The sequence below is a fragment of the Salvelinus namaycush genome, chromosome 37, assembly GCF_016432855.1.
Source record: "Salvelinus namaycush isolate Seneca chromosome 37, SaNama_1.0, whole genome shotgun sequence".
Classification (NCBI taxonomy): Eukaryota; Metazoa; Chordata; class Actinopteri; order Salmoniformes; family Salmonidae; genus Salvelinus; species Salvelinus namaycush.
In genome coordinates this window covers 21,321,796-21,347,885 of record NC_052343.1, presented here as the reverse complement: position 1 = coordinate 21,347,885, position 26,090 = coordinate 21,321,796, and the positions used below count along the sequence as shown (strand labels likewise).

At 41.4% G+C, this 26,090-nt stretch overlaps 1 protein-coding gene across 2 annotated transcripts in view; it reads left to right on the top strand.

Moving 5' to 3' along the window:
* Window positions 1-12,273, top strand: part of LOC120031281 (cytochrome b5 reductase 4) — a 28,522-nt gene extending 16,249 nt beyond the window's left edge. Inside the window, exons 9-16 of one of the 2 annotated variants that reach the window (XM_038976961.1) lie at window positions 1,489-1,521; window positions 1,693-1,815; window positions 2,120-2,260; window positions 4,939-5,094; window positions 8,462-8,612; window positions 9,145-9,231; window positions 9,671-9,832; window positions 10,238-12,273. In XM_038976961.1, coding sequence (XP_038832889.1) covers window positions 1,489-1,521; window positions 1,693-1,815; window positions 2,120-2,260; window positions 4,939-5,094; window positions 8,462-8,612; window positions 9,145-9,231; window positions 9,671-9,832; window positions 10,238-10,292 — 908 coding nt within the window. In that variant the 3' untranslated portion in view covers window positions 10,293-12,273. The remainder of the gene's footprint in view (window positions 1-1,488; window positions 1,522-1,692; window positions 1,816-2,119; window positions 2,261-4,938; window positions 5,095-8,461; window positions 8,613-9,144; window positions 9,232-9,670; window positions 9,833-10,237) is intronic. The other variant, XM_038976962.1, reaches the window with a different exon arrangement.
* Window positions 12,274-26,090: the final 13,817 nt, after the last annotated feature.

Here is a 26,090-nt window from a genome sequence, read left to right as displayed (position 1 = left end):
GAGAACCTAAAAAATGGCATAAACTACTATCGTTGCTGAGTGGGTGCAGCAGTAAGGTGAGGGCTGTCTGGTAGCCACAGGGGAGAACAACTGCCCCCTCACATTGAGGATTTCAAGTTAAAGGCCGACCGCGATACTGTAGGCATTGTTTCCAGAAAACAGGATCCCCCTTTATAGTGAATGGGGAAATGGTGAACTTTCTGGTCAATATTCATGGTTATAAAAAAAAAAACCTGAACACGACCATGGTACCAATAATTGCTTCTATTTCACCAGATGTATGTCCTTGAACCGATTACTTTAAAATTGCACACAGATGAGTTAGAAGGATAATTTAGTTGCTAATGGCCGCCTGCAGTACCTCGGTCGGCCTTCAACTTGAGATACTTAATGAGAGGAGGCAGCATTGAGATTGCATGTGCAGTTGATGTTGCAGGCTATGTTTCCAAAAAGTCCTCCATGAAGCAAGATGGTGACTTGCTGAAAATACACTTCCTGATCTTCAAATGCGCCACTGAGCATTCTCATAGGAAACAATGGGGTGAAGTCATCTATGGGTTGCCATGACTGCATTAGTTTGAACTGCATTGCCCCCTAGCGGTCATACGCAGCACCATATCTGCGTTGTGAATAGTTTAATGATTTCTTTTTCTCTTATCGTTACATTTTTTTTTTTTTTTATGCAGTTTTTGTTGTGACATTTGTCACAATGCTATCCTGTACCCTAGTTAGGGCTGGCACAATTACATTTACCCTTTAACTGATGAAGACCCCCTTAAAAAATATATGTACCATTTTTATTAAATGTTTTGTTGTGGTGTTGACGAACAGCTGAAAGAAGACCGGACATTTGTGCGGTTGAGTCCATTTCTGGTGTAACATGGACTATTAACAACGTGTTGAAACTTTGTTGCTCCTTGCTGAAACAAGCAAGGTGTTGTAGCAAATGAGTCTTCGGTTGCCTAGGCAATGACCCCCAGCACTACACAGCATGTGCAGTCAGGAGCGGAGATGAGAAGGAGAAAATGTGTGTAAAAAAATATGTTTTTTCTAATTCTTATTATTGTTTGTTATTCAAACGGTTGTTACTGTGACCATGGTCATTTTGACTGGCCAATTATCGTCATTCAGAATTCCATGACCATCACAGACCTAGTCCATTATCAGCTGTAATTATATTATTGAGTGCTTTCAGAGCTTATTTCTCCATCTGTGTTCCAGCCTGCCAGAGGACTTGACACCATTAGTGTCCAGTGTTTATCACTGGCTTATTAATGTTGGAGGGAAATATTGACTGTGTCAACCAGAGGAAATAAACTCTGTGCCCATTTCCACTAAACCCTCTATATCGGTCTATCTCTATCCCCCTGTCTGTCTGTCCCTCTCTTACTCGCTCTCTTTCCTTCTCTGTCTCTCTGTAAATGGGGTGATAAATTTGATTTCTATACATTTCTGGTAAACAACTCACTAGGAGGCTCTCTTTTTCAGGTCTAGCCCAAGAAGTAGATGGAAGCGTTGCTGGTAAGGAGAACATTTATGGTCTGATGTCTTTTCATAAGCTAAAGCTGACTAACTGTTAACGTTTACCAACCCCCTCCCTCGATCCCTCCCTCCCCATCTTTCTCCTTCTCTCCTCTTCCCCCCCCCCCCCTCCCTCTCTCTCTCTCTCTCTCTCTCACTATGCTGGTACAGTCCACACAGCGTGTGCTGTGGGGAAGATTCAAGTCAGCATGCGTAAAGCGGCCAAAGGAAAGTGGGAGGAGCTTGGTGAACCACTGGAATTCCATGATTCTCTTTTCAGGAAGAAAGATCGAGGTATAAATAGGGGCTCTTTTCCAATATGTCTTTCCTTGATTCCTCACTCCTCACCTTCTTCTCAAAACGCTTTGGAGGAGAATGTAAGAGGGGAGGGACCTTGGACTTTCACCTCCAATGCGTTTTGAGGAGGCAAGGAGAGAGGAAGTGAGGAATCGAGAAAAGACGAAAGAAAGAGCCAGAATGCAATTTCAGACACACCCATCTGTCTTATCTTGTCTTATCTTCTGAATTGATTTTATTACATTCCCCTATTAACCAAAATCACATGTTAGTTATTTACTCTCTCTCTTTCTCTCTGTAGCCATCTTCTACAGAGAGTGTATATTAGTTTCTAAGACAGCGGTCACACACGACACCTGGGTGTTCCGGTTACAACTCCCTCTAGGGACACTCATGCACGTGCCGGTTGGGAAACACATCTACCTCAAGTCCCTCATCCAAGGTAAGGCCTAGCCTATAGATCCATGCTAATGCTAACGCTACATATAGGCAAGCTCTAATCCCAAAGCAGCCCATGCGGTCCATTGCTTGTGCTTATGCTATGCTACATTTTATTTTTTTATTTAACCTTTACTTATACAGGTTTTTCTCATTGAGATAAAATAGATTTTTCAAGAGAGACCTGGTCCAACAGCAGCAGGGGGAACAACGTTTCAGACAAAACAACATTGAACGAAACTATAGACTAGAGGTCGACCGATTAATCGGAATGGCCGATTAATTAGGACCGTTTTCATAACAATCGGAAATCGGTATTTTTAGACGCCGATTTTGCAGATTAAAAAATATATATATATATTATTATTTTTTTTTACACACCTTTGTTTAACTAGGCAAGTCAGTTAAGAACACATTCTTATTTTCAATGACGGCCTAGGAACATTGGGTTAATTAACTGCCTTGTTCAGGGGCAGAACGACAGATTTTTACCTTGTCAGCTCAGGGATTCAATCTTGCAACCTTACGGTTAACTAGTCCAATGCTCTAACCACCTGCCTCACGAGGAGCCCGCCTGTTACGCGAATGCAGTAAAAAGCCAAGGTAAGTTGCTAGCTAGCATTAAACTTATCTTATAAAAAACAATCATTCAATCATAATCACTAGTTAACTACACATGGTTGATGATATTACTAGTTTATCTAGCGTGTCCTGCGTTGCATATAATCGATGCAGTGCGCATTCGCGAAAAAGGACTGTCGTTGCTCCAACGTGTACCTAACCATAAACATCAATGCCTTTCTTAAAATCAATACACAGAAGTATATATTTTTAAACCTGCATATTTAGCTAAAAGAAATCCAGGTTAGCAGGCAATATTAACCAGGTGAAATTGTGTCACTTCTCTTGCGTTCATTGCACGCAGAGTCAGAGTATATGCAACAGTTTGGGCCGCCTGTCTCATTGCGAACTAATTTGCCAGAATTTTACGTAATTATGACATAACTTTGAAGGTTGTGCAATGTAACAGGAATATTTAGACTTATGGATGCCACCCGTTAGATAAAATACGGAACGGTTCCGTATTTCACTGAAAGAATAAACGTTTTGTTTTCGAGATGATAGTTTCCGGATTCGACCATATTAATGACCTAAGGCTCGTATTTCTGTGTGTTATTATGTTATAATTAAGTCTATGATTTGATAGAGCAGTCTGACTGAGCGGTGGTGGGCACCAGCAGGCTCGTAAGCATTCATTCAAACAGCACTTTCGTGCGTTTTGCCAGCAGCTCTGCTGTTTATGACTTCAAGCCTATCAACTCCCGAGATTAGGCTGGTGTAACCGATGTGAAATGGCTAGCTAGTTAGCGGGGTGCGCGCTAATAGCGTTTCAAACGTCACTCGCTCTGAGACTTGGAGTAGTTGTTCCCCTTGCTCTGCATGGGTAACGCTGCTTCGAAGGTGGCTGTTGTCGATGTGTTCCTGGGTCGAGCCCAGGTAGCAGCGAGGAGAGGGATGGAAGCTATACTGTTACACTGGCAATACTAAAGTGCCTATAAGAACATCCAATAGTCAAAGGTATATGAAATACAAATCGTATAGAGAGAAATAGTCCTATAATTCCTATAATAACTACAACCTAAAACTTCTTACCTGGGAATATTGAAGACTCATGTTAAATGGAACCACCAGCTTTCATATGTTCTCATGTTCTGAGCAAGGAACTTAAACGTTAGCTTTCTTACATGGCACATATTGCACTTTTACTTTCTTCTCCAACACGTTGTTTTTGCATTATTTAAACCAAATTGAACATGTTTCATTATTTATTTGAGGCTATATTGATTTTATTGATGTATTATATGAAGTTAAAATAAGTGTTCATTCAGTATTGTTGTAATTGTCATTATTACAAATACATTTTAAAAAATCGGCCGATTTAATCGGTATCGCCTTTTTTTGGTCCTCCAATAATCGGTATCGGCGTTGAAAAATCATAATCGGCCGACCTCTACTATAGACACACATACAGTACAACTATTACGTAATGAAACACAAATGTCGTAACTAACTAAAAACCAGCTGTTCTAAAGACAATTACACGCTTCTATGATATTTACATCGACCAAGTGTTTAAACTCCACCAACGTGACTAGATCATCACATTTTTAAATGTTCAGGAGAGAATTCCAGGACCACAGAGCTGAGTAACTAAAACTATTTCTACCATGACCTGTTCTAATTCTTGGTACTGTTAAAAGCAAATGAGAATGTGACCGTAACTGATCTGATTAAAAAAGAACAGAGATAAAATGGCATTTTACCCAATATGGCCTTATAAATCAGTGTATACCAGTGTTTAAGCAAGGTCAATGACGACCAGCCAACAGCACTGTAGAGATCACAATGATGTGTTAAATGTTTTTGATTGTTAATGAACCTGAGGGCCGCATGCTATACTGAATCAATTGCTCTCACGGTAGTGGTTGAGGCTTGCATATATATAACATCACTAAAATCTAAAACCGCCAGTAATGTACATCGTACCAGCTCCTTCCTGGCCTCCAGAGAAAAACAAGCCTTATGAAATGTGTAGACAGTTGGCTAACGCTATATCTGGGCTGCCGCTAATCCCATAGCATCACATGTAATTCATTGCTAATGTTAATGCTATATGTGTAGACAGTGAGGTGGTGAAGCCCTACACGCCAGTCGAGGAAACACTGGTACCAGCTACACTGGACTCCACACAGGGGACTGCAGCCACTGACATCTTCCTCATGATCAAAGTCTACCCAGATGGAGTGTTGACTCCACACCTAAACAACCTCAACATTGGTAAGTCTGAGGCCCCCAGTAAACCTCACTGTTACAGCTAAGTGGGTTGTTCAAATGTTATTTATCACATACACCAAATACAACTGGTGTAGACTTTACATTGATATTCCGAACCATTTCCAAAGATGCAAGAGTTGAATTATTATTATATATATATATATATATACATATATAGTTTTAAATAGTAACGATCAAAAGAGGAATCAAATAAAATACGCAAGAATGGAGCTATATACAGGGAGTACCAGATCAATGTGGAGCTATATACAGGGAGTACCAGATCAATGGGGAGCTATATACAGGGAGTACCAGATGATTGTGTAGAGGTATATACAGGGAGTACCAGATCATTGTGTAGAGGTATATACAGGGAGTACCAGATGATTGTGTAGAGGTATATACAGGGAGTACCAGATCATTGTGTAGAGGTATATACAGGGAGTACCAGATGATTGTGTAGAGGTATATACAGGGAGTACCAGATCATTGTGTAGAGGTATATACAGGGAGTACCAGATCCATGTGTAGAGGTATATACAGGGAGTACCAGATCAATGTGTAGAGGTATATACAGGGAGTACCAGATCCATGTGTAGAGGTATATACAGGGAGTACCAGATCCATGTGTAGAGGTATATACAGGGAGTACCAGATCATTGTGTAGAGGTATATACAGGGAGTACCAGATCAATGTGTAGAGGTATATACAGGGAGTACCAGATCCATGTGTAGAGGTATATACAGGGAGTACCAGATCATTGTGTAGAGGTATATACAGGGAGTACCAGATCATTGTGTAGAGGTATATACAGGGAGTACCAGATCCATGTGTAGAGGTATATACAGGGAGTACCAGATCATTGTGTAGAGGTATATACAGGGAGTACCAGATCAATGTGTAGAGGTATATACAGGGAGTACCAGATCCATGTGTAGAGGTATATACAGGGAGTACCAGATCCATGTGTAGAGGTATATACAGGGAGTACCAGATCCATGTGTAGAGGTATATACAGGGAGTACCAGATCCATGTGTAGAGGTATATACAGGGAGTACCAGATCCATGTGTAGAGGTATATACAGGGAGTACCAGATCCATGTGTAGAGGTATATACAGGGAGTACCAGATCAATGTATAGAGGTATATACAGGGAGTACCAGATCATTGTGTAGAGGTATATACAGGGAGTACCAGATCAATGTGTAGAGGTATATACAGGGAGTACCAGATCCATGTGTAGAGGTATATACAGGGAGTACCAGATCCATGTGTAGAGGTATATACAGGGAGTACCAGATCATTGTGTAGAGGTACGAGCTACTTGAGGTTGATATATACATAAAGGCAAGGTAAAGTGACTAGGCATTCGGATAGATAATAATAAGAGTAAAGAAATATAAGGTTGTTAGTGAGTAGGTTGTGTGCGTGCGTGTGTTTGTTTCTGTGTGTGTAAATGTATGTGTGTGTTCAAGTGCTGTGTGTTCATATGTAAGTGGAATATTCATATATAGAGGTCAAGTTTGTTTTATAACTGGCTCCTACTTCAACCTTGCCATGTGTAGACGTAGGCTGTAAACAAAATCAATTGACAAACTTTTTTTTTCATTGCTTGCGTGTGAGATGTACAGCAGCATACGTCAATCTGTAGGTGGTTTAGCCACGCTGTGGAATACTAAAATCTCAGATAAGTGAGCAAGGTAGGCAACAACACGAAGAAAGAAAATAGCATGTCAGAAACCAGAGAGAAGGTTATTTTTCTTCCAACCAGGATTGATTAGATTACCTTTTGTTTACCATGAACTCATTTACATGTTTTGCTGTTGCATACACAAGTAGACTAGGTGACAGAAGTTCTTGACTCCTGTGTGTCGATTAAAATAAAACAAAACTTAACAACATTTAGTATTTAAAATGCATTACACAAGCATTGATTGTGATTATGATAGGGTACTGCATTTACATGACCGTTAGTAATAACATGATTATGACGTTAACATTCACAGGGAGGACTATACTATTACCATTGTGATTAGGGATATACTTATGATTAATAGTAGCACTTTGCAATTCTATTCTCATTATGTATTTTGAGTATTAAATGTCAGATGTTAGTTAGGGCTAGCACTATTATCGCTTATAATAGTGTAACCAGCAATTATGGACAATTATCAACTTTTATATTCACGTAGATAATAGCATTTTTACATGAAGTGGGTACACTTGGTAGTCATTTTACGAGCAGAATGGCACGGTCGGGAGGAGAAGCTTCATTTCCAAGAGATCCAAGCAGTCCAAACCATTAGTTCTTGAGATAGGGGTGTCACCAATGCTGTTGTATTTAGTAGGTAAGTCGTAGCTCATTTTCAAAGATACGTTACAAGTTCAAAACATTTTTCAACAAAAAAGACAATTATGACAATAACTGGTCATTTGCATGACAATTAATCGTTGCCTAAAATTCTATAATCGTCACAGCCCTAGTTAGACCCTATCTTTTCTCCTCATCTCTCTCATCCTGTATCATTTTGTCACCTCCCTTTCTCTTTTCTCTCCCCTCTCTCTCTCGCTCTCCTCTTATTCATACATCAGCAGAAGTAGGCACTATTCAGATAAATCAATTACAGGGGGAGATTGCTCAGCACCCAAACAGGATTGATGGTGTAATTAGTTTCTATTTAAAAACTCATAAACAGGTTGTTTTTTCTCATCTATCCTCCCGACCCTTTCTCAGAGTCCAGCCTTCTACATAGTCAGGGTGCCAGAATGTAACCCTTCTTTCCTTTCCACCTCCAATGAATCAGATTTCCTGGCCTTTGTCTTGTGTCTTCTCTTAACAGTGGAATCAATATATATCTAAATCCTGACCTTCTTTCTGGAAAAGTAATTGTCCTACCAGTCCATCTGCACAGAAGTGGACAGGAAATATAGAGGCTTCTTTCTTTATCTTTCTGTGTAAACTATGCTCACTGACAGGGCTTCAGGCTATGTAATTGTCCTCATCTGGCCCCCATTACCTGAATATATGCTAGTGTTGAGTGGTGTGTGTGGTTGCCTGGCGATGCAGGCCCAGCTGCAACATTGGGACAGATGGAGGATGTTTATTTCCCAGTCAGTCAGTTAAAGAAGAAAAACATTCTCCATTACAACGAAGACTAGCTGTACAGTACAAACAGAAACATCATGAAAGAGGAAATGGATAACTGATGGTAGGAAATGAACAGACACTGTGTTCTGTTTTCATTATTCAAGCTATCCTGATTTGTAGTCAATTTTTTTTAATGTATTATCTGTTTTTGCTTATTCTTGTGTTTGTGTGGTTTCTCAGCTTAATGGGTTTCCTTCTCTCCTCTTCCCTGGTTGCCTAGGTGACCACCTGTCTGTCAGCAGCCCAGATGGTCCGTTCAGTCTCCGCCTCCTGCGTGAGGTCACTCACCTTTACCTGTTAGCAGCCGGCACGGGGTTCACGCCGATGGCTCGGGTGATCCGATTGGCCCTCCAGGACCTGGGCTCACTCAGGTGAAATACACTGTCATGGCTCCACCAAGAAACAACCCCTAGTATAGCCCCTTCCCCCTAAGCACTTCATGTAGATATGAAAGACTTGGATAGGTATAAGCAGTATGGAAAATATTCTGCCTATCCTATCAAATATACTGCTGTATTGTTGATCCCGTTCTTTCAGATATGTTATGCAGAGTATTTCATTTCTACTTGTGACTGAATAGAAACTGAAGGAGGCTGTACTCTGACTGCTGTGCTATTGCAAGGCTGTCGTTGTTCTCTTTCTGAGGATGTGTATACATTGTGAAGGACAAGGCTGTCATTGTTCTCTTTCTGAGGATGTGTATACATTGTGAAGGACAAGGCTGTCATTGTTCTCTTTCTGAGGATGTGTATACATTGTGAAGGACAAGGCTGTCGTTGTTCTCTTTCTGAGGATGTGTATACATTGTGAAGGACAAGGCTGTCATTGTTCTCTTTCTGAGGATGTGTATACATTGTGAATGACAAGGCTGTTCTGACGGCATTATATCTGTGTGTGTTCTAGGAAAACCAAGCTGATGTTCTTCAACAGACAGGAAAGAGACATCCTGTGGCACTCTGAACTTGACGGCCTCGCAGCTGAAGATGAGAGGTGTGTGTGGTGCACTGTGTATTCATATTGAAGGTGGTCATTATGAGTCTGGCTGCGTTCATGTCAGCAAGACTGACCCTCTGTGGTGAATCTGATTGTGTGTGTGTGTTCTTGCCCGCTCCAGATGTCTATGATGTGTTCATGGTGTGTGAACACTCCCCATCATTACCATATTGACTAGATTCTCATGTGAACCATTACCTGTGAAGCAGCATTAACACATAAATGTTACTGTACATGTTGTCTTGCTGCTCGGCTAGGCAGAGAATGTTCTCTCTTGATCTCTATGCTCACTCAGTGTACAGTGTGTTCTGATGATCCGTCTGTCAATTGGTAAGGCAGAAGATGCATTCGTTTGTTACATTCTATGGTTCCAGGTGGAGTATGATCTGTCAGAGCCATGTGATGAGTTCTGTTATGCTCTATTCTATGGTTCCAGGTTCCAGGTGGAGTATATTCTGTCCGAGCCGTGTGATGGGTGGACAGGCAGGAAGGGGCGGGTTGAGGCCTCCATGCTGACTGACTTCCTGGTTAGGCCTGAGGGGTCAAAGGTCTTTGTGTGTGTGTGTGGCCCCTCAGCCTTCGCCGAGCTGACTGTGGGGTGAGTGACACTCCACACCCCTCTACACACTCCAGTTAGGCATTTAGCCGGGCGGCAAGTAGCCTAGTGGTTAGAGCGTTGGACTAGTAACCGAAAGGTTGCAAGATCGAAATCTATCGTTCTGCCCCTGAACAAGGCAGTTAACCCACTGTTCCTAGGCTGTCATTGTAAATAAGAATTTGTTCTTAACTGACTTGCCTAGTTAAATAAAGGTTAAAATAAATTTAAAAATTAGTAGATTCAATTTAGTAGATTCAAGCTATTTCAGGCTATGTAGTGCAAGGAAGTTAACTTGTATAACATTGGATAACTTTTCCCACCTTTAGGCTTTGTCTGACTCCCCCTCTTACCTTCTCCTTGTTTCTCACCTTCCTCCTTTATCAATCTCCCTCCTCTCTTTCTCAGGTTGGTGAGACAGCATTGTTTCAGTGAAGAGGAGATTCATGTGTTCCAGGGCTGAGTGTCAGTCTCAGACCTGACATATCTCAACCTTACAGCCTGAGGTGCCAATGGGACATTGAGAGAACAACGTGTGTGTGTGTGAGAGAGAAGTGTGTGTGAGAGAGAAAGGAGACACAATTTGTGAGAGAGTGTGGGAGAGAAGAGATGTTATTAGGCTGCCGGCCAATGTGTTTTTTGGAACAATGTCTTTCTATGCACTGATAGATCTGACTCCTGTGGTTAGCAGCTCTGTCTCTCTATTTCTGTGTGTTTCTGTCTCACGCTCTCTGGTGCTTTGAAACACGGATGGACAGTCATTCTCTCTGGACGCCTAGGACGTGACCGCTGGGCTCTCTGAGCTGGTGAATCACACACAACGGATGAATTGCCAATTACCCAGCAGCACTGAACCCTCAGGTCAACATCATCAGCTCACTGTCTGTCTCTCTCTGTAACAGAACTCTTTGAACACACACACACAGAGAGAGAGAGCGAGAGAGAGAGCGAGAGAGAGAGAGAGTGAACCATGTCTTACATACTGTAGCTCACAGACCCACACATCCGCTACATTGTGATGTTATTTTTGCTGTCGCCCCCCCCCCCACCACCACCCCAAAAACAGCAGGACTTTGTGAGCGTTTGATTTTTAGTTCTGATCATTACATCTTCCTTTTGTTGAAGAAGTAATGAGAATTTCCATTATGAGACATCCTCCTACAGAGAGTTATTATTATTCAGATAGTTGTTTTGGCTTTTGCATCTGGTCTGTTCTGCAGCCTGTGGTTCTGTTTGAGAGAGACTGATGGTTAAGCAGACCAGTCTTCAGTACATTTACAATCTCTTTCTCCCTCTCTATATCTCTCTCTTTTATCTCTCTCGCTCTCTCTCAGGTTGATGTTGTAGTACTCACAGTAGGTGATGAATACCAATGGGAATACATTACACAATACATAACACATTTATGTAAATGTATTTAATTAATAAAATGATATTTTTATTATATGTATTTAATTCATTAATACCTCGAGCCCACAGTGATCTGATTAAGTGCTTGATGTTTGATGCCGTTAAATGATTCTAAAATGCGTCCGGGAACCCTGACCATGCGTCCTTTACTATTTCTCACTCTTGTGAAATACATGAGGTTGGTAAGGCACCAACTATCGTGATTTCTCCTCGTGGAAAATCAAACTGCCAGACCGAACTATGTCAATCCTGCAGAGTTGTTCTATGCTAAGAGTGGTAAGATGTAGCTCATCTATTAACCTAATAAGAGGGGCTCTTATCTGGTCGTTTCCAGCTGCAGTCAGTCCATCTGCCTCTTTAGATGTATCCTTTCAGACGTCATTACTGAGTCCATCTGGGTGAAAATGGAACAAAATGTCCATGAAATTGAAGGTGCATTTTCTTGAAATCTCGTAGATGTCGTTTTGGAGGAAGAATCTTTTATATTGGTCATTGGTATCTAGAAAGGATGTACATGAATGTATGTGATCTTGGCCTTTTCACCGTTTTTTTCTCTAATTTGTACTCTGTAGATTGTATGGAAAGTGCCATTTAAAAACCTTACCCTGCGTGGCATTTACTTTTTAATAACATCAAAGTACATGTCATTGACATTTTGTTCCTTTTTCACACAAAATGAATTGCAGCATTTCTTACCACTGAACATAACCATTTCAAAGATCACACCTGTCAACGTAACACACATGGCCAATGCTATGTGCAATACTATAACAGTCAGCTATGGATGAAAAGTACTTGATGAAAGTACCAGTTTGTTTTTGACCGGTGAAACAATGACTGAAATGTGTTGGGTTCTGTTTTTTTAAAGAAATTGAGCTTCACTTGGTTTTGTAGCTCATCTATTCTTGATCTAACCACATCTCTTTTAATGCATATCCAGCTTTGTACATCATTCACATTATAACTAACATGTCAGTCATATGAGCTGTCCTGAAGCAAATTAAAAGATGCACTAAACATTTTTGTTCTGTTAAGATTCAGAGCCCTGGTTGTATTGTGTTCAGTTGTTTCTGGCTGAAATGTACTACAGTTAATTAATACTTCACCTTAGGGAAGAGGCAATTCAAATGTGCAGGGGAATTATATCACAACCACACCAGGAAGTATAGGATTTTAAAGACTTACACTGAAAGACACATATGCAAAGCTGTAATTATCCAAGGAAAAATACACCCTGCAGTCTCTCTCGCTTCACTCTCTGTGTCTGTCTGTGTCTCTTCGCCCCCCCACACCTCCCATCTACCGTCTACACACACACACAGTGTTATCTTAGTAAATGGCATCATGTTGGTGGCCAGTCCTTCCCTATAGGAGTAAAGGTTCCCCACCCACTAGGCAATACGATGAAATTGCATGTCTTGGCAGATGGAAAATCAAAGGTCACCATAGATGAAAAACACTGTGTCTGGCTCTGATTCTCAATGAGCTTTACGGTATCTACCTTCAGGAGGGGGTGTAGAGAGCGAGTCTGTCAATGGGAGTGTAATAGCTTTGGCATTAGGAATTCTCTTTAGAGTTTGATTATAAGTGGACTGACTAGTTAGCATCATTAGAGGGGAAGTGGCTTCGCAGGGCGAGGGCATGTTCTAAGTTGTACATGGGGTACTTTCAAGGGAAATAGTGGAGAGGTGAGGTCACATTGATATCTACATCTGTTGTCATGGCATTATAGCTGCATTTCAGTGAATTTGGTTTTACTGATATGACATATGTAGTGCAAATAGCATGTTGTTCCAGACAGGTGAGAAAGCCCCTATCCAGTCTAGCAGCAGCTCTATGATTGACTGAAAGCTGAGGAGAATTGTGTAGGAGGTGAGGAGAGTACCAGTACCTGACACACTGAGAGTGGTGCTTAACGCTGGAGTGGCACTCACTATCTGTCGTCTCCCACCACCACCACTAACATTACTCACTGTCACCACCTCTAATACCTGCTGCTGCATAGCTTGATCTGGCTTGGGCATTACAAGCCTCCATTCACTGTATAGGTGAAAGAAAATACAAATGAGTGTTGATTCATATCATCAATATCCTATCAGTATCCTGCATATCCTATCAATATCCTATATATCTTAAATATCCTATATATTTTATCAATATCCTATCAGTATCCTATATATCTTATCAATATCCTATATATCCTATCATTATCCTATATATCTTATCAATATCCTATATATCTTATCAATATCCTATTTATCTTATCAATATCCTATCAGTATCCTATATATCTTATCAATATCCTATATATCTTATCAATATCCTATCAGTATCCTATATATCTTATCAATATCCTATCAGTATCCTATATATCTTATCAATATCCTATCAGTATCCTATATATCCTATCTGTTTTTGTTTTATGTGCTTCACATCCTTTTTATTTAATTTGACAAATTTATATAAAATGTTTTTATCACTGCTCCAGGCGACTACCTTGTAGGCTCATTCTCTCTGCTGCAGTGTGGAAACAATGTAGCAAAGAACATGTAATATAGCTTATGGTATGGCCGGTACTTCAATGGTGAATTATATCTGTTTTTCTGGGTTAGAGAGAAGTTTATGGAGAAAATCAATCAATCAATACTGGCCAATCAATCAATACTGGCCCCTTAACATTCAGCTTAGTGCTCCCCAGATCCGTCCACTCCAACGTACAGCTGATGTGACATAGTGGAGAAGAGAAGAGTATCTTTAGAGAGAATCCATTAGACCAGATGCATGTTTTATTGAGCTTCTTCCTTTAATGAGATGTCTGATCCACTTTGGACATATTAAACACAGAATTATTCATCATTTTGAAGTGCACGTCCACCACTCCCCAGTGATGTGGAGCTTGATCCCTGCTTCATTTGTCTTCTATTTGCGATCCCCTCACTGTGTGAATTCCACACAACAGCAGCCTAGCCCCAGTACACATCCTCATCTTCAAAAGAAGTGGCTTTTATCAGAGGAGACAAGAAAGGTTTACTCCTGAGGCCTCCTCCCACTGAGTTAGGTCTTTGACACGACTCCCCCTCTGGCTTAGTGCAGTTGTGACCAGAGGGAGAGAGGCTTTGCTGAAACATTTAAAATGATGGGTCTATAGCTAAAGCAGGTTTTCCTGTTGTTCTTTCTGTAGCAGAGAAACAAAGGAACCCAGAGTAACAAAATTAATCTCATTTCAACAGTTTATTGAATGTATTGTGTTGCAAAGAATGATTCACAATAACTGACAGTAATCATGTTTAACTATGCTGAATGCTTGAAACATTTTACTAAATGTAATGTTTTACTTTTGATTAATAAACCTTGCAATTCGAGAAGCATGGTGATAAGGAAAGGTGACAGAAAGACAAGGAAAGGTGACAGACAGGTTCAGCGAGAAAAAAAAATCCATAATTCGTCAATAACCCCGTCAAGTGCCTGGGAAAGTTATTTGACTAGACCCTAATGGACAGAAGATCCACATGTACACTGTGCTGGATGTACCAGCACAGTGTCCTCCCCCGAATAACCTGGCCGCTAACCCTGTACAAGGTCACCTCATCAACAACAGGCACTAGAGAGAATTGCGAACCGAGACCTACGCAGATGGCTTGGTGTGCCCCCCAGCTTCTCATGTGTGGGCCTGTACAGTAGAATAGCAAAGCTACAACTACCAATCTCATCACTGGTAGAATTCAAAGTGGTAAAGACCAGGCTGGTGATGATCCTCAGGGACTCCAAAGACCTGAAGATACAAGGTGCCATGATTGAATTCAGAACACAAAGAAAGTGGTCTGCCACCAAAGCCGTCAAACAGGTTGAAGCACGGTGACATTTTTGTAGTATATTTTTTTGAACCCTTATTTTACCAGGTATGTTGACTGAGCACACATTCTCATTTACAGCAACAACCTGGGGAATAGTTACTGGGGAGAGGAGGGGGGATGAATGAGCCAATTGGAAGCTGGGGATGATTAGGTGGCCATGATGGTATGAGGGGCAGATTGGGAATTTACCCAGGACACAGGGGTTAACACCCCTTCTCTTACAATAAGTGCCATGGGATCTTTAGTGAGTCAGGACACCTGTTTAACGTCCCATCCGAAAGACGGCACCCCACACAGGGCAATGTCCCCAATCACTGCCCTGAGACATTGGGATATTTTAATAGACAAGAGGAAAGAGTGCCTCGTACTGGCCCTCCAACACCACTTCCTCCACCATCTGGTCTTCCATCCAGGGAGCAGCCAAGACCAACCATGCTGAGCTTCAGAGGCAAGCCAGCAGTGGGATGCTGGGTGGTGTGCTGCTGGCAAAAAGAGGGGAATATCTGCCAATAAAGACAGGGCCTTGAAACAACGAAGACCACATGCTGGGCCAAAGCCAACACCACTGAAAGGAGGCACCTGGTGCAGCAGGAAGTCAGGCAAATGGAGGATCAGAGAAGGGCCAAAGCAGTGAGGTTGGGAGCCCAGGGAGCCTGGAGTGTCTTTGGGTGAGCTGTGGAGGATGGATCCTGACAGAATCCTGTTCCTGTTCAGATCTGTCTATGACGTGCTCCCATCCCTCACTAACTTACACAGGTGGGGCCTCGCTGAAAACCCATACCTATCTCTCTGCAACAAACTTGGCACCATGGAGAATGTTTTAACAGTGCACTCTTGCCCTCTCCCTAGGCAAATTCAGATGGAGGCACTACCAAGTTTTAAGGGAACTGGCCATGATCCTCGAGAATCAACAGAGGAAAAAGAGGACTCCCACCAACAAAGGCCACCACATCAACTTAGTCAGGCCACGGGAAGCAGAAGTAGCCAGACCCAGGAAGACGGCATCCTGGAACAAGCCAGAATGTGGGAGATGCAAGACCGTGGTAGATGCGTGCTGACCTAGACAGAAAGCTGATCTTCCTCCCTGACATGGTTGTCTCCACTATCCGTCCAGACATCATCATATGGGCGGTAAAGGAGAAAAAGCTGGTGACTGTGCCCTCAGAGAGGTGTGTGGAAGCATACCAGCACAAGAAGGGAAAGTATGACATCCTGGCAGATAAGATGCGAGGGAAGGGATGGAGTGTCTGGGTTTACCCAGTTGAAGTCGGCTGGCATGGCTTCCCTGCCTAATCAACATGGAGACTGCTTTCCGCTCTGGGCATCAAAGGAAAGGACAGAAGATCTGCGCTATAGCACCTAGCAAGTGCTGCTGAAAAGGCCTTTTTCTGGTTATTATGGTGGAAAAGATCTGCACCAAGCTGGAAGCCATCCACAGGCGGGCAGTGATTTGGCCAATTACTGTCAATGCATCATGTTCAGGGTGTTCCTGGATAGGAGTTGAAAAGTCCAGTGAGAGGTGGACTGGGCTGATGATGCCTGTGGATCAGTAATCAAACACTGATTGTATCAGATACAACAAAACCCCAAATCGTATAATGAGAGGGAGAGGTCAGAATGGTTACTAATCTGCCTACAGTGTAATCATTCTCTATGTGCTATTGGTCATGACAGAGTATCAGAACGGCCCTGAAAACCCTGATCCACATGTGTTCTCCTGAAGGTCATATTTAACTAGCATGGTTAACAGAGTAGTCTATAACTAGTTATATAATACACCATTTCTTTGTGAATCTAATTAAATATTCAGCTCAGAGCGTACCTACGAGATCCATATCCCTGGTGCATTGTACAATTATATGGTACTGTTGTCCTGTGGTCCAACTAGCTGTAGCAGAGTGTGTGTTGTGTTCCCTGAGCTCTGGTTAATAAGAGCTAAACACTGGCCTGCAGGTCTGGAAGGATGACTCAATAGAACAGCACACCTGACCTACCATTCACACAGCAGATCACACAGGGTTACTGTTAGAGGAATTTGATTCCTATGTTTTCGTTAACCAATTTAATTATAACAAAGCAAACACTCTGTCCGTTTCTAAGAATTTGTAAGGTTCTTATTTGCATAAAATAGACAAAGACCAGCCACCAAATTAATCAATAGCGTTTATTCTCGAGAGCTCTCCAGTGCATATACAAAACAGTTATTTTTATCCCTTCTCTTCAGCTAACGCACATACATTACACACTATATTTGGATTATCTCCTGAAGTCTCACCACAGTTTATTACCACTTAGCTGACAGTTCCAGTCCCCCCAGATACGGAAAACCTGGAGGGGCTCTCACTGTCTTATTTTATCTCCACAGAGTTATAGCTGTGTCGGTTCAAACATCGGTTAACGAGTCTCTTTGCTTTCTTTCGACACATACATACATTCCTTTCTTCCACAATGGTTATCATTTTTAATTACCCCTTGTCCATGCTACATAACCTATTTCTCATGAACTAACATAATTAATCACTAAAGTAAAAATGGTAGAATTCAATTAGTTCTAGTTCTAGTTAAATGTATACATTGTTTAGTCATTTATTCATAAAATCCATAACAATCCACACTTTGACTAAATATTATACTCACAAGCACACATCTATTTTTATTAGATAACAATATCTATGGTTATCCAAAATCAACCTAACACATACCAACATCTGTATTTTCACCGACTGTTCTAGGTCTACATCAGAATCATAACTCTTCTTATCAGGATTTTTGTTACAATCTTCATCAAAGAAACAGTCTAAACATCAAAACAGGAAACAACCTAAAAATCCGAAACATCAAAAATGGTCTCATCCAGCTTAGGCTCCTCGTATGTGAAGGAGCCGGATCCATCCTCTAGGTCTGGGGGCATGTATTCATCATTCCACTGGTCAGAGCTTGGGATCTGTCCATATCTCACCATCTGTTGTGTCATCGATTTCTCCAGAGTCCGAGAAATGAGACCTCTCACGCACGGAATAAAGCAACAGCCTCACAAAACTAACACAGTCACACAGGTGAAGGTAGCCCACAACACAGTGATCATGACATTTTTCCATTTTCCAAACATACTGTCAACCCAATTAGTCAGAGAAGTATCCACCCCAGAATTTTCTGCCAATTCATGAGCTAGGGTGGTTAAACCAGCCAGGGCCTTGGTCACTGATCCGTCCGGAGCTGTGTTATTTGGGATAAACGTACAACACATTTTTCCGAATATCACGCAGAACCCTCCCTTCTCGTCCAATAACATGTCTAATGTGATGCGGTTTTGCCAATCCTTTTATTGCATCTCTGGTATAATTGATGAAGCGCTGTTGATTATAATAGATATAATTAATCCAGTCCACGTTCTTATTGAGAGTGGACCACCAGAAAATGCTTGACTCTAATCCTGCTAGTATCTGATTTCTCGCTTTGAACTCGTCTGGCACCCCCCTTGGAACCCCAATGTTATAAATGTATACTTTATCGTCAAAAGACCCAGATGGAGTACTTCTTTTCTCCCGTTTGGCCAACACCGCATCCTGGTGTAGGATAAGGGTGAAAGGCAGTCCCAAATGCACAAGAGCACATATGCCTGTCCAATTCGTGGGTAGATTTGGCCATAACGTCATTCCCCCGCACAACCACCAGATGTCAGCCCTTGGCCTCCTTATCTTACTGAAATCCCCAGAGCTCAACCAGCCTGCCAGATCTCTCATGGCCTCATCTATTGTAATATTCTCCGTGCTGTTACAAGTACTCACTTCCCCTACGTCTTTCCCATGAATGTTGTACCGGGCCAAACAGTAATAGTCTCCTCCTGTCACTGTGAAGGGAGGGAGCCTAGATTTAAGGGGTACATGTGGATACAAATAGTGCAGATCAGTACAACTGTCATTATCTGGCATTCCTGCTTTCATGAACAGCTTTACCATACAGGCCATTCCCCTAGGTGAATTAATTCCATTGAGTGGAAAAGGGATGGTAGTCAACTTAGGTTTAGCTGTGGCACAGGCATAACATTCTTCTTTAGCTACTGATCTGGCCCTATATTGAATCCATTCCAACCATAGATTAGAATCCCCAAACCCAGTCTCCACCTCAATCACTTAATTAAGGTATTTTGTCTGGACTATTCGTACCGGCCATTGGCCCTGGATGACTATATCAGGAATATTAGTTTTGTTAGGGAGACTGATTGGATTCTGACTGGCCTTGGCATCCTCACCAACTCTTACCTCTGCGACCTGGAATGGCACCATAGTATCGGTCGAAACCTGGTCAAAGCCAATATACCACAACCCAAGATCCTCGGTGTTCACATTCTTGATGGTGAGTCGTACCTTTATATAATACTTCCCCTGCTCCGGATGGCAGTCAAAAACCCTCACTTTTACCATACTCCATCTGTTCCCATATTGGGTATGTGGGTTTACGTAGCCACCCCTCTCAGTGTGAGCTATGACCTGATTCCAAGAATTACATGGTGATTTACACAAATACCTTCCAAAGAGGCCCATAGTTCTGGACTGCCAAGGAGTGAAGGACCCCAGTTGGTCTACATAGAACTCAACTGAGATATCCTTCCCCAACTCCACTCTCATGCTTAGCATACTACTCAGTTTCAGTGACCGTTTGAAATGCTTTGGTAATATCAAATTCTCATCGTCTACACTATAAGTCAGGTTACCCTCTTTAGCCTCCTCGGGGGGTTCATGGTGTATCAGGAATATGGCTCCCACAATCAGACAGCTCAGGACGACCAGCACTCCTGTAAAGCCCCACCCTCTCCCAGAGAACATATCATCAGCCAGAGGCCAAGCCATACTTTCACTTCTATGAATGCTCACAGCGGGGAAATGTCGGGTATAAGGGAATCTTCGGTAGAGAGTTAACCCCCGATTCCTGTTGGTTTCGGTTCTGCTCCTACCCTTGTGATTGTTCGACAGTGTCAGTGTGTCTTACCCTCTTACAATGTGTGATATGTACCCAGGTAGCTCTTTCAGCTATTCTCACCGCGAAGGCTGTTACCAGGAGTATTTGGTATGGCCCCTCCCACCGTGGCTGCTTCCAGTCTTTTTTCTTTAGTGATTGGACCCAGCCCCAGTCTCCTGGTTGTATCTTGTGTGCATCCTCCTTCTGTAGTTCTCCTGTTGGGCATAGAATCTTTGACATACGGGTTTGGTTAATGAACAACCGTCTCATGTGTTCCACCATACTGTTCTCTACTTCTATATCTGCTTGTTCCAATCATCCTAATTCGGGCATTCTATAGGGTCTACCAAAAACCTTCTCAAATGGAGACAGTCCCTCCCTGTCGGGGGTTATTCTAATAGTCATTAACACTATGGGCAAGCATTTTACCCAATTCATTCCAGTACTTAGGTGTGTTTTCCTTAATCTATTCTTCACCGATTGATTCATGCGCTCAATAAGGCCCGAGCTCTGCGGATGATAAGAACAGTGTTTCTTCATGTTTATATTTAATTTCTGACCTATATTATCTATTACCTGATTAGAAAAATGGGAACCGTTGTCGCTATAAATAGTTTCAGGCAGTCCAAATCGCGGGATAATCTCCTGACATAATGCTCTAGCCACTGTCTCTGCGTCTGCTGAGGATGTAGGAAACGCCTCTATCCATTTAGTGTATTTATCAATAATTGTTAAACACCACTTCTTACTTTCGCTTTTAGTTAATTCAATGAAGTCCATTTCCAACTGTTGGAATGGGTACTTAGCCGCAGGATATTCACCCTGCGGTGCCCTCACTTTGCCTTGGTGATTACTCTGTGCGAATATAGCACAACTGTCACGAATCCCGCTTCCTGAGTCTGTTTTTGTCTGTTCTGTCCTGGAGTGTTTTTCCGGTGTCCTGGAACGCACCCTGTCTGGTTGCCGGGCGACGTAGCTAGTTGGGAGATCTCTGATTACCCGCACCTGTATCCCATCAGCTATCTGCACACCTGGTCCTGATCATCACCCCTCCACTTCATAAGCTCTGACCTGACATCCATTCCCTGCCGGATCGTTAGCCATGAACAGTATGTTGTGTCAGCGTATCAGCCTCCAGTTTGATAGAGTTTGTTTTGTTGTTTTGTACGTCTTGCTTGCCTTGAACTTACCTCCGTTTGTTCTGTCTACAGTCATTCACCCGGAACACTCACCCCATTCCTGCCTGGTCGTCGGTGGCTTCTGTTACTCCCTTGGATCTGCCGATTCACTCCCATCAACTCACCTCCGCTGCCCGCTCCGCCACCTGGATCTTTCTACCTCTACGTTTAAACTTGTAAATAAATACTCACCTTCGTCCTACTCTCCTTGTCCTGGTCTGCTTCTGGGTTCTACTTTAGAAAACCGTGACAACAACGTGAACAAAAGTTTTTTAAATAGTTAGTTATTCCATATGCTACGAAGTATTGTCGAATTAAACCTATCATACCCCCTGTTGATACATGGCTTTGCCCATGTAACAATATAGCAACACTTTTAAATAGTGACTTAGGTAATATAGGTGCTTCGCATTTACAAATTGCTACTTTCTTTGGTAATAAAACTGCCTCCAATAAATTCAAGATTAGCTGCGCATGGGTAATGGGTTTACCCGCCGTGGTAACCATGCCCCTGTTTCTCCACTGAGCTGCAAATACATGGGCCGTGTTAAAAGCATAAGCACTATCAGTATGTATCGTAATGCATTTACCCTTCCCCAATTCACAAGCCCTGGTAAGGGCAACAATTTCAGCTTGTTGAGCAGAGTAATTCTTTGGTAAAGCTTCAGCTTCGAGCACCTCAGTGAGAGTCACTACTGCATAACCAGTGGTATTTGAGCCATCTGGGTTCTTTCTGGAAGACCCATCAACAAACATAGTTATTTCAGCATCTGGCAAAGGCAAATCAGTTAGATCTGGTCTGGGGGGGGAACTACTTTCTCCGTCTCCGCTACACAGTCATGGGGACACCCATCGGTGGCTATGGGAATTAGAGTGGAGGGGTTCAAGGTAGTACATCGCTCAATAGTTAGATTTGGCATATTTAACAAAATAATAATACAAGACAAATGTCTAGCTGGTGACATTTACGCCATCTTATGTTCTAATAATAAGATTGAGACGGCATGTGGTACCCTCAATGTCAAATTATGGTAAAGCACTACAGAGGCTGAGTCCTCCACAGCCCGTGCTGCAGCCACCAGTGACTGCAGACACAGGGGCATTGCTTGCGCCACCTCATCAAGACGGGAGGAATAATAGGCCACAGGCTTATTCTTCCCTCCGTGTTTCTGAGTCAACACTGATGTCATGAACCCCTCCCTGCAATCCACCGCCTGTGTGAATTCACGGTCATACCTAGGGAATGCCAGAACAGTATCAGATACCAATAACTGTTTAATAGTCAGAAACTGATTCTCCGCCTCTTTTGTCCATTCAATTTTGTCTTTTGCTGTCATAGCCTTACCATAGATCAAATCACTAAGTAACCCTGTATGCAGTGCGAAGTGTGGGACCCACGCCCTACAATAGTTAATCATTCCCAAGAAACTCATCATCTGCATCTGCTCATCATACCGCTTCTCTCTCCCGGATCCGGGATCCTCCTCATCAAAAAAGCTGACTAGCATAGCCTAGCCTAACGCGACAGGGATATCATATAATATAATTTTCATGAAATCACAAGTCCAATACAGCAAATGAAAGATAAACATCTTGTGAATCCAGCCATCATTTCCGATTTTTAAAATGTTTTACAGCGAAAACACAATATGTATTTCTATTAGCTAACCACAATAGCAAAAGACTCAACCGCATATTTTCACAATTTTTCTACCGCATAGGTAGCTATCACAAAACCGACCAAATAGAGATATAATTAGTCACTAACCAAGAAACAACTTCATCAGATGACAGTCTTATAACATGTTATACAATACATTTATGTTTTGTTCGAAAATGTGCATATTTGAGGTATAAATCATAGTTTTACATTGCAGCTACCATCAAAAATATCACCAAAGCAGCCAGAATAATTACAGAGAGCAACGTGAAATACCTAAATACTCATCATAACATTTATGAAAAATACATGGTGTACAGCAAATGAAAGATAAACATCTTGTGAATCCAGCCAATGTTTCAGATTTTTTAAGTGTTTTACAGCGAAAACACAATATAGCATTATATTAGCTTACCACAATAGCCAAACACACAAATGCATTTATCAGCAGCAAAAGGTAGCGATCGCAAAAACCAGCAAAAGATATAAAATTAATCACTAACCTTGACCAACTTCATCAGATGACAGTCCTATAACATCAGTTTATACAATACACTTATGTTTTGTTCGAAAATGTGCATATTTTGAGCTGCAAACCGTGGTTATACATTGTGAATATGTAGCATCGATTCACCAAATTGTCCGGAGATATTTTGGACACTCACCTAATCTGACCAAAGAACTCATAAACTTTACTAAAAAATGCATGTTGGACAGCAAATGAAAGATACACTAGTTCTTAACTTCTTTGGGCTGCAAGCCCGAAGCCGGGCACAATATGACAACAGCCACTTCAAGTGCAGGGCGCGAAGTTCAAAAGATATTTTTTAGAAATATTTAACTTTCACACATTAACAAGTCCAATACAGCAAATGAAAGATAAACATCTTGTGAATCCAGCCAACATGTCCGATTTTTAAAATGTTTTACAGCGAAAACACCACGTATATTTATGTTAGCTCACCACCAAATACAAAAAAGGACAGACATTTTTCACAGCACAGGTAGCATGCACAAAACCAACCTAACTAACCAAGAACCAACCAAACTAACCAAGAAACAACTTCATCAGATGACAGTCTTATAACATGTTATACAATAAATCTATGTTTTGTTCGAAAAATGTGCATATTTGAGGTATAAATCAGTTTTACATTGCAGCTACCATCACAGCTACCGTCACAAATAGCACCGAAGCAGCCAGAGTAATTACAGACACCAACGTGAAATACCTAAATACTCATCATAAAACATTTCTGAAAATACATGGTGTACAGCAAATGAAAGACAAGGATCATGTGAATCCAGCCAATATTTCCGATTTCTTAAGTGTTTTACAGCGAAAACACAATATAGCATTATATTAGCTTACCACAATAGCCAGAAACACAAGCCATTTACCAGCAGCAAAAGTTAGCGATCGTAACAAACCAGCAAAAGATATATAATTTTTGACTAACCTTGATAAGCTTCATCAGATGACAGTCCTATAACATCAGGTTATACATACACTTATGTTTTGTTCGAAAATGTGCATATTTAGAGCTGAAATCAGTGGTTATACATTGTGCTAACGTAGCATCTTTTTCCCACAACGTCCGGATATTTTTCTGACACTCACATATTCTGACCAAATAACTATTCATAAACATTACTAAAAAATACATGTTGCGAAGGAAGAAGTAAAAGATGTTAGGGACTATAGAGGATAATCCACAGCAATATATAATAAAAATCGAGGTGAGGGCGATGGAAATGCATTTGGCAATGGATCTACTTCAATTCGGTAAATGGCACTGTGTGCTCTTTTCAAAGGATGGATCCCAGTCGGTCCAGGGCTATGGGATACAGGGGGTCGAGGGTGGTCTGCCGGGCATTGGGATGACAACCCAACTCGAGATGAGGGCTTTTAGCGGGTGGAATAGTAGGGACCAATTGGAGGTTTACTTAGTAGAAATGCAAATATCATGGTACAACTATATAGACACTCAATCATTATGTTACTTTTTAATAGGACGTTTACAAACATATATTTTGATAAAAAATAATTGAAAGGTGTGTCTCATTATGGTAAGTGGTGAAATAAGTATAGCCAGTTACAATTGTAATGGCTTAGCAGATAATAAGAAAAGACGATCAGTATTTACCTGGCTAAAAGAGAAGGATTATAATATCTATTGTTTACAGGAAACCCATTCGACAGTTTTAGATGAAGTTTTCTGGAAAAAGAACTGGGGGGGCGAAATATATTTCTCCCATGGGCAAAGAAATTCAAAAGGGGTGATGGTTTTAATTAACAATAATTTTGATCCAAATGTGCAACTTGTCCAAACAGATCCTCAAGGTAGATGGATTATTTTAAATATGTTATTGGACAATAAACATATATGGCTTATTAACCTATACGGTCCGAATAATGATGATCCAAGCTTCTTTGACAATATATATAAGAATGTATCAACTCTACAAGCAACACTAGACTCTATTATTATAGTGGGAGATTTTAATACGGTCTTAAATACCTCTATGGACCGGAAAGGAAATCACACTACAAACTATCACCCTCAGGCACTGAAGGAAATCAGGAATGTCATGGATATATTGGAATTAGTGGATATATGGAGACTTAAATACCCTGACCTAGTGAGATATACATGGCGGAGGCTTAATCAAGCTAGTCGCCTTGACTACTTTCTTATATCATTCTCTCTGGCACCAAAAGTTAAAAAGTGTTTGATAGGGGACAGAATGCGGTCGGACCATCACATAATTGGCATATATATTACTCTTACAGAATTTCCACGTGGGCGAGAATATTGGAAATTTAATCAAAGCCTACTAGATGATAAATTGTTTAGAACTAGGACAGAAGAATTTATAACTGACTTTTTAGACATAACATAGGTACAGCAGATCCCCATATTGTATGGGACACTTTTAAGTGTGCCTTTAGAGGCCATGCAATTCAGTACTCATCTATAAAACAAAAGCAATTTAGATCAAAAGAGTCCATATTAACAAAGGAAATTGAAGGACTAACAGTACAGTTAGATAACAATAAAAACGGTACCATAGAGGCACAGAATAAGTTAGAGGAAAAACAAAAAGAAATGGAGGAACTTATTCAAGAAAGATCCAGTGTAATATATTATAAAAATAAAGCGAACTGGATGGAATATGGGGAAAAATGCACCAAATTC